The following is a 16,526-nucleotide window of genomic DNA, read 5'->3' as shown; positions in this document are numbered from 1 at the left end:
CTATATATAAATATATATAAGGGGATATGATCACTATATATAAATATATAAGGGGGATATGATCACTATATATAAATATATAAGGGGATATGATCACTATATATAAATATATAAGGGGATATGATCACTATATATAAATATATAAGGGCATATGATCACTATATATAAATATATAAGGGGATATGATCACTATATATAAGGGGATATGATCATTATATATAAATATATAAGGGGTATATGATCACTATATAAAAGAATATGAAAGGGAATATAAATATATAAGGGGATATGATCACTATATATAAGGGGATATGATCACTATATATAAATATATAAGGGGATAAGATCACTATATATAAATATATAAGGGGATATGATCACTATATATAAATATATAAGGGGGATATGATCACTATATATAAATATATAAGGGGATATGATCACTATATATAAATATATAAGGGGATATGATCACTATATATAAATATATAAGGGGGATATGATCACTATATATAAATATATAAGGGGTATATGATCACTATATAAAAAAATATGAAAGGGAATATGATCACTATATATAAGGGGGATATGATCATTATATATAAATATATAAGGGGTATATGATCACTATATAAAAGAATATGAAAGGGAATATAAATATATAAGGGGATATGATCACTATATATAAGGGGATATGATCACTATATATAAATATATAAGGGGATAAGATCACTATATATAAATATATAAGGGGGATATGATCACTATATATAAATATATAAGGGGATATGATCACTATATATAAATATATAAGGGATATGATCACTATATATAAATATATAAGGGGGATATGATCACTATATATAAATATATAAGGGGTATATGATCACTATATAAAAAAATATGAAAGGGAATATGATCACTATATATAAGGGGGATATGATCATTATATATAAATATATAAGGGGTATATGAATATGAAAGGGAATATGATCACTATATATAAATATATAAGGGGATATGATCACTATATATAAATATATAAGGGGATAAGATCACTATATATAAATATATAAGGGGATATGATCACTATGTATAAATATATATGTGGATATGATCACTATGTATAAATATATAAGTGGATATGATCACTATATATAAGAGAGGGAAGGGAATTAGTTGCTCTACGTTCAGCAACCTTACATCCTACAGAAACTAGATGGATACTGAAGCATGAAGAACCAGTCTTGATTCCAACCAGAAACGTTCATTTCTTCTGCTGGTGAGGCGGGGAGTGGTGTGAGCGCAGAATGTCAGACGGGGAGCGGGTCTGCTCGCTGGCCCAGTCTGACCCTGAGTCAGGGCTGCCATTAGAAATCACAGGGCCCCATACATCAACAGTTTTGGGGCCCACCCCAGATCCTGCCTACTCCACACCACAGTTAAAAGACCACACAGACATCAGCGCTTAAAAAGGTAACCCTCCCACACACACAAGTTATAAAAAGCTATTGATGGTCAGGGCCCCCTTATAAGTTAAAAAAACTGTGGCTCCAGGTTTTTTTTAAAAAAAATTGGTGGTCAAGCCCCCCCTACAAGTTAAAAAAAAGAATTGGTGACCAGGGCCCTCCTATAAGTTACAAAAAAAAAACAGTGGCGTCAGGGCCCCCCATAAAAGTTGTTTTAAAAGAAAAACATTGGAGCCAGGGTCCCCCTTACAGAATTGCTAATAATGTAAATATTGCCTTTTATTCATATCTATGATTGATATTCATTGTCTTATTACCCCCTCTGCAAATGAAAAGCTTCCTTTTTTAGATGTAGGAAGACCCTGTAAGTTTTTATTGAGAGAACTGGAAGCTTAAGAAATTCTAAAAAAAAAAAGAAGATTTTGGTTTCTTTTTCTGGGCAGAAATAAAGGGCTAAAAGCTTCTAAAACCGACATTATATACAGTAGCTGGAGCTTAAAGAAAGACCTGGAATCTGATTCCACTTTCTCAGCTCAGAGTAGGGATGTAGCGAACTGCCAATTTGGTGTTCGCGAACGCCGTTCGCGAACACCGGCAAAAAATGCGAACGTTCGCGAACAGTTCGCGAACTTCGAACACCCGCTAAAATCGTTCGATTCGAACGATCGAAGGATTTTAATCATTCGATCGAAGGATTTTCATTCGAATCGAACGATTGAAGCCATTCGATCGAATGCTTTTCATTCGATCGAATGCTTACAATCGTTCGAACGAATGGAAATCGTTCGATTTTTAGCGGTCGAAGGAATTCGAATGGTCGAATGGTCGAATGACTTGTATTCGAACGCGAACTCAAAATGCGAACGTTCCCAAACGTTCGCGAACATTCGGCGGACGCGAACGGTCGAAGTTCGCGCGAACTAGTTCGCAGCAGAACAGTTCGCTACATCCCTAGCTCAGAGTCCGTTCAACCAGAATTCTCACCACATCCGGGGCAGATTGAGCAGATTTCTCAGCTTTTAGGTGGCCAAAGATTTTTAAAAGATCTTTTCGTTTTCGAAGGACCAAGCTTATCCTGAAACGATTGTTTAAAGGGCATGTAAAGGCAAAAAAATAAAATCCCATTTTTACTTTCTTGGAGAACTTGGAGAAACCTTGTAGTGAATAAGGTTGTGTTGTGTTGTGTTGTGTTCTGCACCAACGTCCAGATAGTGGCACCAATAGACACATCTCCATCTCTGCTAAATCCCCTGGGACTGACACAGGCACTGCCCCCTCTATGGGCACCAGTGAAATTCTTCTGTCGATACCAGCGCCCAAGAACTCGCCTTGCAACGATGAAGTAGCCTCCCAATAAGAGCCGAGACAGACCAGGAGCCTGGGGAAAATATCTTAAATCTGATCTTGTAGGCAAAAATGTGGCATTTACTGACCTTCTTTACCGAGGGTCCCATGGTGCTAGAGAATTGATTGACACAATAAAACAGAATGTGGTAGTGAACGAGTTAAAAGGAGAACCAACCAAATAAACCTCCATACAAGAGAACATGGACAGTTTGAACAAGATGCTTGTCCGGCCCACAGCATGGCTTCTCCTGAATGAGTGGAACCTTCTTCACTAACGTCTGTAGCATAGGCAGAGGGTGATCTTCGTGTTTGGGGAGGCTACTGTATCTAACCCTTTCCTTGCCGGGACTTTTTGCAAGTCTGCTTACGTCCAGTATATAAACGGCACATCATAAATTAAACTACTGTGCTGCCAGTCAGATCCCTAATAACTAACACTCCAGAATTAAACATTTTTGTTAGATGAGTGAGTAAAGATTTTTTTATGATTCAGTTTTATGAAGACCTTTCCATTAGTACCCCAGTAATAAGTAAGCATAATGCCAAGGAACTTATTTGTCCCTGACTAGAGGCAAGATGTGTTTGGGTAGTGCTTGTTCTGTATATCAGACTGATGAATTAAAACACTGGCAACAAAGGTGAGGAAAGGAGGTTCTACACAGGTAATATATCCACCTTGCAAGGATCAAACAAGGGGCAACTTCAATTTCTCCAATTTAAAAACCCACTAAATGCATTTGGCTACCAAAGGATATTTAAGAGGTGCAGTCAGAGTCGGACTGGGACATCAGGGGCCCACCCAAAAACCTTAGACCAGGGGCCCAGTCTCAGTACTAGTATTCTTCCTCTCCTCTCTCAACCTCTATAGTCTCTTTTCTTTACATACTATAATCCATTATTCCATCTATTTAGCCTCTTTGTTCTCATACAAATAGGGAATGGCCATGAAATGTTTAGAAGCATGAGCAGTAACGTAACTGGAGGGGGGCGGGCCCTTGTGCGGGACGTGATGCCGGGCCCCCGCCCCCCTCCTTACTTTTTTTACCCGAAATCGGGCCGAAATCGACAGTGCGCGAGGTGCCCTGAGGGGGTGCGGGTCCTGGCCCAATTGCATCCCCCTGCTCCCCCAGTAGTTCCGCCACTGAGCATGAGGGCCCACTGATACCTGGCCCACAGGAGTTTTCCTGGTATCTCAGTGGGCCAGTCCAACACTGGGTGCAGTTGAACACTATCTTGGGGCTGCAGGATGAACCCTGGTAACCAGGACTGGCCATCTGTGAATTCGGGCAAATGCCCACTGGGCCATTGTCTGTCCAATGTGAATGGACAGCACGGAGGGCCGGAACTAGGGGTAGGCAGAGTAGGCTCTGTCCTCTGTCTCCTACCCCATGTCCGGTCCCCTCTCTCCGACCGTCTGCTCTATTTTGCCCATGTATTTGCACATGCGCGCACGTCGATTGGCGCAGGCACGCCACGATTGCCATTTCACACATGCACACGACCAGCCGACGCCGCAACCAGTCAGGTTGCCTAGGGCACCTCACCAGCAGGCCCGGACTGGCAATCTGTGAGTTCTGGCAAATGCCAGAGGGGCTGCTATAAGCTGCTATAGAAAGTCAGTATTTAGTGGGCTGGTGGGGGCTGATTGGGGCTCTGTGTACCTGAAATGCCAGGGCCTATTTTAATTCTCAGTCCGGGCCTGCTCACCAGCCTGGCCTGGCTCTAGCCGCACGGGCCTCTCTGCACAACCTGCTGTCCCGATACTTTAGATTTAATGAGGCTGCTGTTACTGACAAACACCACTAGATGTCGCTTATTTCTCTAGTGACTACAGCTCCTCTGCAGTTCTTCAAAGTAACCACTAGGTGTCAGCACTTCTGGAACCTGGAACTGCTACATTTTAAAAGTTTCCACTCAACACCAATCATTTTTTTTTCATTGAAAGCCCTGTCCACCAATATTTTTTTTTTTTTACTTAGGGGTCCAGGCACCAATTTTTTTTTACTTGTGGGGGGGGGGGCAGAAGTAAAGAAATAAAGTACCTGGGTGCTTGGCCTTCTCACACATAACCAGGGGATTTCTGCACAGACAGAATAAACAATTTGTAAACTTTTTTTTGTTTTTTAAATTCAACTCTTTATTCTTTTTAGTGAGGAAGGGAAGGTTTGGGGAGGGTAAGCCTTTATGAAAATCTGCCCATCGTCAGCACAGAGACCATAACAAAAAGGGGGTTCAAGGCAAGGGATGTAAAAGGGCAATATTTACTTAAAGGATAACTAAAGCCTAACTAAAGAAGTAGCTAGAAATGTTGTACATGATTTTTGTGTGCTTCTGTACCAGCCCAAGGCAACCACAACCCTTTAGAACTAAAGATCTGTGTCTCCAAAGATGCCCCAGTAGCTCCCCATCTTCTTTTCTGCTGATTCACTGCACATGCTCTGTGCTGCTGTCACTTACTGAGCTTAGGGACCCACTCACAATATACAGTACACATAGAATAGAAATGTCACAATATAAGGCTGATTAGTAATTAATACACATAATTACTACATGGCAGCACAGAAACCAGTGCAATTAGCATCAGAATTGAATAATCAGCAAACCTGTAGCATCAGCTTATATTACAGCCAGGGAAGCTCATTTTCTGCTGGATAATTAGTGACGAGCCCTAAGCTTAGCTTCTCAACAGCCAATCAGAGCCCACTGAGCATGTGAGTGTCACAGACACTTTCCAAGATGGTGACCCCCTGTGACAAGTTTGAAGTCCTGGATCATTGCTGCTATTGACAAGCTCAAACTTTAGCCTCGTGCAATAAGTTCACTATATAAAACATGGCAGTTTTAGCCATATTCATTTTTTGGGTTTATTTCTCCTTTAATTATATATTCCAGTTTGGTAAAATTCTTTAATATGCCACTTAATATGATATAGACTGTTGCTTACATATTAATTTTGGGAGTTTTCCTTTAATTCAGATTTTTAATGTAGCAGTAATTATATCAGGGGTAATATTATGCTATAATGGCAGGGGAAATAGTATAGAGAAATACCTTGTATGTAACGGGTATGGGTTTTATACAGGGGTGTCAGTAACTAGGATTTCAAGTGTTATTACTCTTGGAGCTAAAGTCGATATATACCCTGGCGGGGGGTTTATTGTGGGGTCGTTTCTTGCTAGATGTACCTGAGAGCGTTAAGGTTCAGATGTTCATATCCTTTTTCCGATGTGTGATGGGTCTCCATTTGGGGCCTTCATACCCAAGGGAGGATTTGGTGGGACCATATCTTTGCTCCTGGGATGGTCTGTTCCTTGGTTGGTGGGCATGACATGGGAGGATGCCAATCACTTATATCCAAACTTTGAGAGGAACGTCTATGCTTTGCTGAGGGTATTTGGCTACTTGCACATCCAGGCCACCAAGACTGACTCTGTAGTTGAGAAATCTGGTAGATTGGCTTGTGGGCTGACAGCTCCAGGAGGCCCATGAAGTATTTGTATTTCTCGGCCAGTCTAATCCATGTGGGCCCCACCCAGATTCTTGTCCCTGGTGGTCAGTAGAAGTACATTTTACCCCAACATTAGCCCCAGACAACCCCACAGCTGCTCTCACTTGGGACTGATCCTAAGTGACCTTCCATATTCTCTGCTTCCCTTTAGGCTCTGCTCTCAGTTACTCTCCTGCCAGCTTGGCTGCCCACATTCTACAGAAGTTCTCCACCTGGACAGTTCCATAAACTCGAAGATAGTGGTCTTGACAGGTCAGATTTATTATTCCTGGAGTTTTATATTTTTTGGTGGTACCACTTTCTACAGTCTGTACTGTAGCCCCACCCTGGAGGTCACTGATGGAATTACTTAAGGCAGGGAAGGGGATTTGTAGCTGTATCTGCAGAAACAAGAGAAGAGTAGGTAGCCCCATCCTAAACCACACTGATGGGATCAGTAGAGGCAGGGAAGGGGATTAGTAACTACAGTATATATGAATAAACATGGGAGGGCAGAAGCCTATAACTATCTGTCCAAACTTGGGAGTGAAGGTCTATAGCAGAGCCCAGTGATGGGATGACTTCTATGCAGGGAAGGAATTCCTTGGGTATGTTGCTGTATCTGGCTAGAATAGTACAGTTGTGTCTATATCCTCACTCTAAGGAACATAAATATTCAAAATGTTGCCCCGTCCTGGTGGATCATTAGGAACCTTGGGACTGAGATTTGTTTTTTGTGCTGCAGGAATTACTCCCTGGATGATCTTCTCACCAACTGATCTACTGGCTCTCAGGCTCCATCACCTCCTTCACCCGAGACTTTATCTACTCTCCAGCCAATACGTAAGGACTCTGTGCGCAACAGTATCTTCTTATCTGGAGGTATTTGTACCCATATTGGCACTAACTTGTTTTTTCAGTACAGCAGGGGTCCCCAACCTTTTTTTTACCAGTGAGCAACATTCAAATGTAAAAAGAGTTGGGAGCAACACAAGCATGAAAAATGTTCCTGGGTGGTGCCAAATAAGGGCTGTGATTGGCTAATGGTAGTCCATATGTGGACTGGCAGCCTACAGGAGGCTCTGTCTGTTTTTATACAACCAAAACTTGCCCCAAACCTGTAATTCAAAAATAAGCACCTAGTTTGAGGCCACTGAGAGCAACATTCAAGGGTTTGGAGAGTAACATGTTACTCACGAGCTACTGGTTGGGGATCACTGCATTACAGGATGGGGGTGCACATTGTCACAGGTATTGGCGCCTTCCCCTGTGAGCTGAAGTTCATAAACATTTCCACCTACACATACACGCCTCACGGGGGCCACTTTGCAGCACTGGAGGAGCCTGAACTTCTTGCAGGAGATATTCAGCACTTTGTGTTTAGGCTTGAGAAGTTGGGGTAATAAACTAATACTGTATATTCCTGTCAAATAAATCCTGACTGCCTGACCCTCAGCTTCCTTCATCTGAACTCAACGTATGGGCGGCAGCTGTGGTTCCACCATCATTTGGTTATTTTACGCAATAAAGCTCTAATTTTTCATATAAAGGCTGGAGCTGTGAAGAGTTGCTGGGCCCATTGCTGGCTCAGCTTTGGGTCGTGTCCTAAAGTAACCCCCACCTGTGACTGACACCATGGGACATGTCCTATCACACCACCCCCCAACCAATAAACATGAGCAAATTTGACCCTGCCCACAGGCAGCCCCTGAAAAGGAGATCCGGCTCCAACAAACCTTTAGTGCTTAAATCCTTTCCCTGTTCTGTCATGTGAAGGTCTCCTTTGGACCTGAATCACCTCGTTACTCGTGGTTTATGTATCCTTCAGTAACCAACCAGTCTGTCAGTCCCACTCATTAGTGCATAAAGTTACCGATATCCGGCTCTGATCCAGTATTAACTTATTGGACCTTTCCTAAGATTATTTAAACTGCCATGGGGTGTTGGTGACCCAAAGGTTTGGCCTCCACAGACTGACGCATTATAGGGAATGTGAGGAGAGATGTCAAACATGGTTTTTAGCGCCTTAATCCTTCTGGTTCTGTTATGTGAAGGTCTCCTTTAGACCTAAGCAGTCAACAGCGGGAATTGTGGTAGTTAGTCTCTTCGTTACTCATGGTTTGTGTGTCCTTTAGCAACTTGTTTGTCTGTCCCACTCATTCCATTGTTACAGATATCGGCTCTGACCCAGTATTAGCTTGTTGGACCTTTTCTGAGATTATCTACAGTAAATAACTGTGTTGGTTCCAATCTGGAAAATCAAACACTTGATCCAGTTGGATTTAAGTGATTAGTTGAGTCCAACACACACCAATATTGTCACAGTTGGACCCCCCCAAAGGGAACAATCACAAACCATCTCCATGATTTCCATGCCGTGGGCATTAGGCTGAATCCTTGTCACCCCCAGCCCTACAGAAATGTCACAGATCATGGGCAGATCATGCAACATTGGGGAAGCTCCAGTCACACATAGAAGTTTATAGAACCCAGCGGATCATATTTGTGAGAATCTTTATTTTCCTGAGCTTCTTATACAGATAAAATCAGAAGGATGGGGTCACTGGGGTGGGGAGGCAGACAAAGAGCAATGATTGGTAGACAGTATAAATATAAAAATGCCCCCTAGATTCGCCAGAGGAGAACAATGCTGCGGCAGGGTACAGCAACAAGACATTGGGGGAAGCAGGGTGGGGCATTACAAGAAGGCAGAGAAAGCATGGGGAGCCCCACATTTGTAAGGCTTAATTTCGGGGTGCAGGACAGCAGTATACATGGGGACAGAGAGTTATAGCAGTGCAGGCTTCTGAGAAGCCACATTCTAGGAAGGGGTGCATAGCATTCGGCTTCTACTGAATCTAATGGTCCTACAGTTCAGACTCTACTATCATGCACACGCCGTTGGGGGGGGGGTGTTAGGCGCTCCCATGCTGATTGCGGAGAATAGAGGGGCCACAAAAAAAAGGCTGGACACTGGAGAGGTAAGAGGAAGCAAATGGAGTGTTTTTGGTTATTAATAAGACCAGAAATCTCAGCAGGAAGGACTTTCCAGCGGCTGGGGGGCCCCCATATACTTTCTCAGTCATTATAAGGTGTCCCCCAAATAATCAGCTTTTAAATATAGGGGTCCCCCAGTCTGGCCTTACTTTTTATAATTCTAGAAGTCTAGAACACCCTATAAATACCGGGTACAGTCCTGGTACCACAATCCTAGCATTAATCTATAAATATTGGGCACAGGGAAAAATAATAAGGTGCCTGTAGTGCTCCCCCATTAGTGCCAGTGAACCATTCCAGGGGTTGCTACTGTTATGCAGTAATGTGGTGGCTGGGGGTGATAATGTTCTCCTATTGGAGCCATCAAATGGGCTGGTACCATTATAAGGAGAGGCTGGGGTTAAAGGCCATTGGATCTGTAGAAAAATTAAATAAGTGTTGTTTTGCATTGCCCTCCAACTGGCCCAGACAGGAATGGATTGGTACCTTTATACAAGAATTCCATGGCTGAGGGGTACAGGGCTCTAGTATTTGTCCCTGGGGCAGAAGTGCTCTCCTCCTACTGGTGCTTGGGACAGCAGTGCTCCCCTATTAGTGTCCATAAAGGCTTCTGTGTTGTCCCCAGGTAAGTCCTAGTGCCTCTTGGTGGGACTTATTCCGAGTTGCGGAGGGGTCTCAGTGCTCATTCATACTTTTGGGTTGTGGGAATTCAAGCGTAGAGAATGCATGAGAATCAAAAGGAGATTCCCTTAGGTCAGTGCGGAATGGCAGGTCCTACTAGGGAGTCTCTGTTAGTGTTTGGGTCACAGAGTTGTTTGGGTACAGAACGTTCTCTTTAGCTGTGGGACGACAAGTCTATATTGCTGGCGCTCAGCCCCCGCGTCTCGGACAGAAGATTCTGAGAAACCTAAAGGACAAAACAAAATGTGTTATCAGTTCAGTTACTGCTGCCATGACGGGGGGGAAGAATAGAAGCAGAAGGTAACGGTCCCACTTGAATAAAAAAAAAAACATGATAGAAATGTTGTTCACTAAATAAACTGGATCCAGGAACACTGAAATGCACTAAAGGAAAGAACCAGCGGGACAAAAGGGAATCCATCAGTACTAAACTGAAACCTGGATCCAGCGCAGATATTACAAAATGGACTCAACAGCGGGACAAATGGGAAATCAGAAGTAAAGTGCTAAATAATGATCTGGAGGGGCGAAAATGAATAGGGAGCCAGAGCCACAGTGAGGGATAAAGGAGACCTGGCTGCAACATGGCCACTAAAGGGAAAATATTTCATCTGTTCAAGGAGCCTGCGAAGCAGCAACAGAAAGTGACAGAGAGACTCACTAAATAGTGAACAGCCATCCAACAAATAATGGAGAGTGGGAAATAATTGGGAGTAATGATCCAGCCAATAGAGAGTGAGGGGAGAGTGGGAAATAATTGGGAGTAATGATCCAGCCAATAGAGAGTGAGGAGATAATGGAAAATAAATAGGGAGTAAAGATCCAGCCAATAGAGAGTGAGGGGAGAGTGGGAAATAATTGGGAGTAATGATCCAGCCAATAGAGAGTGAGGGGAGAGTGGGAAATAAATAATAAATAGGGTGTAAAGATCCAGCCAATAGAGAGTGAGGGGAGAGTGGGAAATAAATAGGGAGTAATGATCCAGCCATCAGAGAGTAGGGGAGAGCCTGGGAATATGAGGGAGGGGAAGGAAGAGGCTGGAGAGTGGAGACAGCTGAGGGATACAGGGTGGAGCAAAGGTCGTGTAAAACTTAGTACAGGGAAAATGTACATATGTCCCTACTAGGCTGAAATGGCAGGAGTATCTCCTTCCACCGAGCTCTACAGCTGATTTAGTACGTGTACCACCTCCTATTGTTTCTCAAAGGTCCTGGCTGTGGTACTGTTCCCTTACAGCTCATCCAGCCCGGCTTTTCTATTCTCAGGTGTATCCATTCTAACTAGGCTCTACGACTGACCCAGGTTTATACATTCTAACTAGGCTCTACGACTGACCCAGGTTTATACATTCTAACTAGGCTCTACGACTGACCCAGGAGTATTCATTGTAACTAGGCTCTATGGCTGACCCAGGTGTATCTATTGTAAATAGGCTCTATGGCTGACCCAGGTTTATCCATTTTAACTAGGCTCTACAACTGACCCAGGTCTATCTATTGTAAATAGGCACAATGGCTGACCCAGGTGTATCCATTGTAAATAGGCTCTATGGCTGACTCTGGTGTATACATTGTAAATAGGCACAATGGCTGATCGAGGTTTATGCAGGCTCTATGGCTGGCTCCACTATAGCTGTTCCCAGTTGGCCTTAAATGTAAACAACCTCTCCCTGAAGGGTTAATCTCCGAGACAGCTAAACCAGAATAATCCTTCACTCCCCCAATAAGAAAATCCTCTACCTACTACCTTAGGTAATCCCCCCGCATAGTTACCCCTGAAACTGCCCCTAAGAATTTGCTCACTTATAGTTCCAGAGTAAGCTCAGTGGAACTCATGGGCACCATCTTCCGGATCTCCTGTCTTCTGAAGACGAGTGTGTATTGGCGCATGCGCAGTTGGAGCAGTCTTCTGTTCATAGCAACTGTGCATGCACCAAAAGTGCCGGAAATTGCCGAAGGGAAGGAATAAGACCCGAAGAAGACTGGAGATCCAGAAGATGGTGCCCAATACGCTGCACAAATTCGTTAGCAAACTATTAGGGGCATTTTCAGGGGTAACTAACTATTCAGGGGGGGAAGGGTGGTAGGAAAGTGGTGGGGGGCTTTAGTTTTCCTTTAAGGTTGATCTAAAATGTCTCCATTACCTGGAAGGTCTCATCGCTGGATTTATTGAGATAGTTGAGGGAAGCTGCTCTCTTCATACTGTGAGCAAAACAGATATAAGGAAATTAAACTAGACATCAAATGTGATGAGATAAGATTGCATGGAAATTTTGGCCTATGATTTACATTCTATACTGACCTGCCTATGCAGCACCCACTCCCACCATCCACATTGTGTTACCTGGTATGTCTAACTAATAATAACAAAGATCTAACCCAATTCACATTTACACTCTACAGTAATTGTGTTTCAGAAGGTGCATGTGTGTATTCACTGGGACTGTATGTCTGTGGGTACCATATGGGGATAGTGTTAGTGAGTGCATCCCATAGGGATAGTCTTAGTGTGTGTATCCCATATTGATTGTGTTAGTATATCCATAAGTATGTGTGTATGCCACAGGGATTGCATAAGTGTGGCACAGGAATCGTTTAGTGTGTGTGGCACATTATTAGTTTTTGTGTGTGTGGCACATAATTACAGTTAGATTGTGTGGCACAGGAATAGTATTAGCATGAGGGTTCATTACTTTGTGCTGCGAGGTTCTGGGGGAGCTGCTCCTTGCAGTTTCTTCACCAACATTTCACTGCTTCTGCGCAGAACATCACGGATCTTGCCAAGAGAACCAGAGCGCCTTAGCATCCCACTGCCATCCTGTAACACAACACAACTCTGCTACACTGCTGTCGTGTAACACATCTCACACTTACTGGTCCACTGCCATCCTGTAGCACAATGACACAACTCACACTCACCATTACACTGCCATCCTGTTCACAACTCATACTCACTGTTACACTGCCGTCCTGTAAAACAACAGGAACACTCACTGCCTACAAGGTTGTCCTATAACACAACTCATACTCACTGTTACACTACTATCCTGTAATACAACACTACTCATACTCGGGGTCAACCTGTAACACAACTTACACTTACCACTGTACTGTAACACAACTCAGACTCATTGTTTCAGTGCCATTCTTTAACACATGAACTTTGTAAAGAAAGAGTTAAATATTCAGTCTGCACCTCTTGAACAAACATTTGGCTTCTACCCCTAGAGCTCATCGCCCTGCCTGCACATCTAGAGCTCATCACCCTGCCTGCACATCTAAAGCTCATCATTATCCTGCCTGCACATCTAGAGCTTATCACCCTGCCTGCACATCTAGAGCTCATCATTATGCTTCCTGCACATCTAGAGCTCATCATTATGCTGCCTGCACATCTAGAGCTCATCATTATGCTGCATTGCACATCTAGAGCTCATCATTATGCTGCCTGCACATCTAGAGTTCATCAGTATCCTGCCTGCACATCTAGAGCTCATTATCCTGCCTGCACATCTAGAGCTTCATTGCCCTACCTGCTGCCTGCACATCTAGAGCTCATCATTATGCTGCATTGCACATCTAGAGCTCATCATTATGCTGCCTGCACATCTAAAGCTCATCATTATCTTGCCTGCACATCTAGAGCTCATCATTATCCTGCCTGAACATCTAGAGCTCATCATTATCCTGCCTGCACATCTAGAGCTCATCACCCTGTCTGCACATCTAGAGCTCATCTTTATCCTGCCTGCACATCTAAAGCTCATCATTATCCTGCCTGCACATCTAGAGCTCATCATTATCCTGCCTGCACATCTAGAGCTCATCATTATGCTGCCTGCACATCTAGAGCTCATCATTATGCTGCCTGCACATCTAGAGCTCATCATTATCCTGCCTGCACATCTAGAGCTTCATCGCCCTGCCTGCACATCTAAAGCTCATCATTATCATGTCTGCACATCTAGCACTCTATACTACACCTCTTGAAATAATCTGTAAGACTGAGACCCTAGAGTCAATTTTTCAGCCTAAATTCTCACAGCCTACTATCCACACCCCTAAAAACAACAATTCAACCTCCATATTTAGAGATAACATCCAACTTAGACATGTTGAGCTCATCACCCAATAGAGGTGACCATTTAACATTCAAATTCAAGGCAAATAACCTAGTCTGAAACCTTGGATCTAACATTCCAATCTACAATCCAATCACTGCCGATGAAACCTGCACCCCTAGAGCAAAATACCAATGTAAACCAAATTTAATAGATTATTACAAGTCATTCGACACAGACCCTTCACTTTTCAAAAAGCACAGAAGTACTCGTCATGGCCCCTGTGGATCTACAATGTGATTCGTACATGGATCCACCACCTGAAATCACTTACCCTTCTTGACCAGGTAGCAGAGAATCAGAGCTCTGTACCTGTAGTGGAGGGAGACTGGATCCACTTACCCAACCTGTTTATGGTAGAGAGCAGCCACATAATACTGGGGGAATTCCTTCCTGACCATGGCAAAGACCCAAAGCTCTGTGTTTAGATACTTCTGCTCTAATAGTACTGATCCACAAACTCCGCAAAAACCCAGACCTGTGTGAATCATATCAGCCTATTTCACTAATAAACATTAATGCTAAACTACTAGCAAAGGTCCTAGCATCTAGACTACTAAAGGTTATAACATCAATAATACACCACGTCAGTCTAGTTTCATGCCTAATATATCTACCTCAATCAATATGTATATTCAATATGTATACCAACTTACAGATAACACTGGTTCGCGTATTGCAGTATCTCTACACTCACTGAAAGTCTTCAAATGGCCTTCTTGTGGGAAACTCTTAAAGCATTTGGATTTGGACCCAAGTTTATTGCATGGGTACAGCTGTTATACGCAGAGCCAATCGCACGGGCCTGGGTGAATAACTCCAGATCTCAATCTTTCAAATTACATTGAGGCACCCGACAAGGCTGTCCATTGTCTCCTCTTCTACTTGCACTAGCAAAAGAACCACTAGCCATTGCTATTCGAGGCACAGAAACTATCCAAAGTCTTCACTACAAAACCTGCGAAGAACGCATATTTTGCCAATCCACCATATTCTCCAACATCTATGGTCTTATGGTCATATATGGTCTTGGAAACAACCCAGGCTCTCATGGAAATCCCTTACAACACCAATACAAAGTATTGGTCTCAACTAGCTATGCAGTTTTCACACATACATGACTGGTTCATTCTCAATCCTGAAGACCCTAACATGTTACTACATATGCTGCTCCTGGGTTCTATAACTTCACTTTCTCACTGTCCTATGTGTAAATTGAAAGACTCCAACCTACTACCACCAGAATTGAGTGCTCCCTACTTTGCTGGGCAGGAATCCATGCACATATTCAAAATATCCCCTTACCTGATATCACTATACATTTTGCTCTGGAGGAGCTCACATCTCTATCACTTGCGCTACCTTCTAGATTTTATCTATTGACCTAATGGGCAGATTAAGAAACTTGGTGACTTCCTGAAACCTAGAACTTTCTTTACTTTTCCTCAACTTCAAAATACATTTCCTGCGACATTTCCCATAGACCCCTTTAGAAGCACGTTTTTTAAAGCTCAATTCAAGAGCTATAACCTTACATTCCATAAATCTGAAAAGGAAGATATACTTTGTGCTTCTGATTCCCCCAAATTGGTGTCAACATTGTATAAGGCCCTGCAGGATGCGCTGCCTCCCCATTCTGCTTAGCCAACCAAAAGTGGCAAACCATTTTACCATCAATCACAGATGATATGCTTGCTGCTCAGAGCCCACTGAGCATGTGAGTGTCACAGACACTTTCCAAGATGGTGACCCCCTGTGACAAGTTTGAAGTCCTGGATCATTGCTGCTATTGACAAGCTGAAACTTTACCCTCGTGCAATAAGTTCACTATATAAAATATGGCATTTTTAGCCACATAAATTTTTAGGGTTTAGTTCTCCTTTAAGGTCCTGCAATTACATAAAGAGGAGGATCCTGCCGCGTTTGTGAAATTTTGTGCACCTCCAAAAATGCTATTGCCTCCATAAAATGATAGTTCTGAATTCTGCCCCAATTGACTCATTAAGCAGAGCGAACAGCTTTCATCTTAATGCATTGGTCTAATTTATTCTGATTGTAAGAAAGCAGAAGAGTCCATCCAATCAAGCAAAGAAAATATAATTTATAAAAAAGAAAAGACATGGATATGATACTACTCGACGGAATATTACAGAGAGATTCCAGGCACACGGGAATACTTGTCCCTTTCATAAGGCAATGGGTTCAGATAATGACGGGGGACAAGTGGAGGGGTGGGCTGCACATCTGCACAATAGTATCTTGTAGTGATTGTGTGGGACAGGGGCTGATCAATGTCCTCTTGAGAGTAATGCACCATCTGCTTCTTGCTTGGTGGGGGGTGTGACGGCTGCCTCAATGTGGGATTGGGAAAAGGGTACAAATTCCGATGATGCCTGGGGTAATTAGGCCTAAATGCACAGAAATG

At 43.1% G+C, this 16,526-nt stretch overlaps 1 protein-coding gene across 4 annotated transcripts in view; it reads right to left on the bottom strand.

The window, feature by feature from the left end:
* Nucleotides 1–8,800: 8,800 nt before the first annotated feature.
* The window catches only part of LOC108717635 (kinesin light chain 1), a 29,718-nt gene continuing 21,992 nt past the window's right edge, over nt 8,801–16,526 (bottom strand). For 3 of the 4 annotated variants that reach the window (XM_041564188.1, XM_018264852.2, XM_041564187.1), the window contains exons 13-15: nt 12,674–12,798; nt 12,125–12,182; nt 8,801–10,207 (exon numbers count right to left, since the gene is read on the bottom strand). In XM_041564188.1, coding sequence (XP_041420122.1) covers nt 10,136–10,207; nt 12,125–12,182; nt 12,674–12,798 — 255 coding nt within the window. In that variant the 3' untranslated portion in view covers nt 8,801–10,135. Of the gene's footprint in view, nt 10,208–12,124; nt 12,183–12,673; nt 12,799–16,127; nt 16,510–16,526 lie in introns of those variants that run through there. The other variant, XM_018264853.2, reaches the window with a different exon arrangement.

The sequence above is a fragment of the Xenopus laevis genome, chromosome 5S (genome assembly GCF_017654675.1).
Source record: "Xenopus laevis strain J_2021 chromosome 5S, Xenopus_laevis_v10.1, whole genome shotgun sequence".
Lineage (NCBI taxonomy): Eukaryota > Metazoa > Chordata > Amphibia > Anura > Pipidae > Xenopus > Xenopus laevis.
This window is presented reverse-complemented; position numbering and strand designations above follow the sequence as displayed.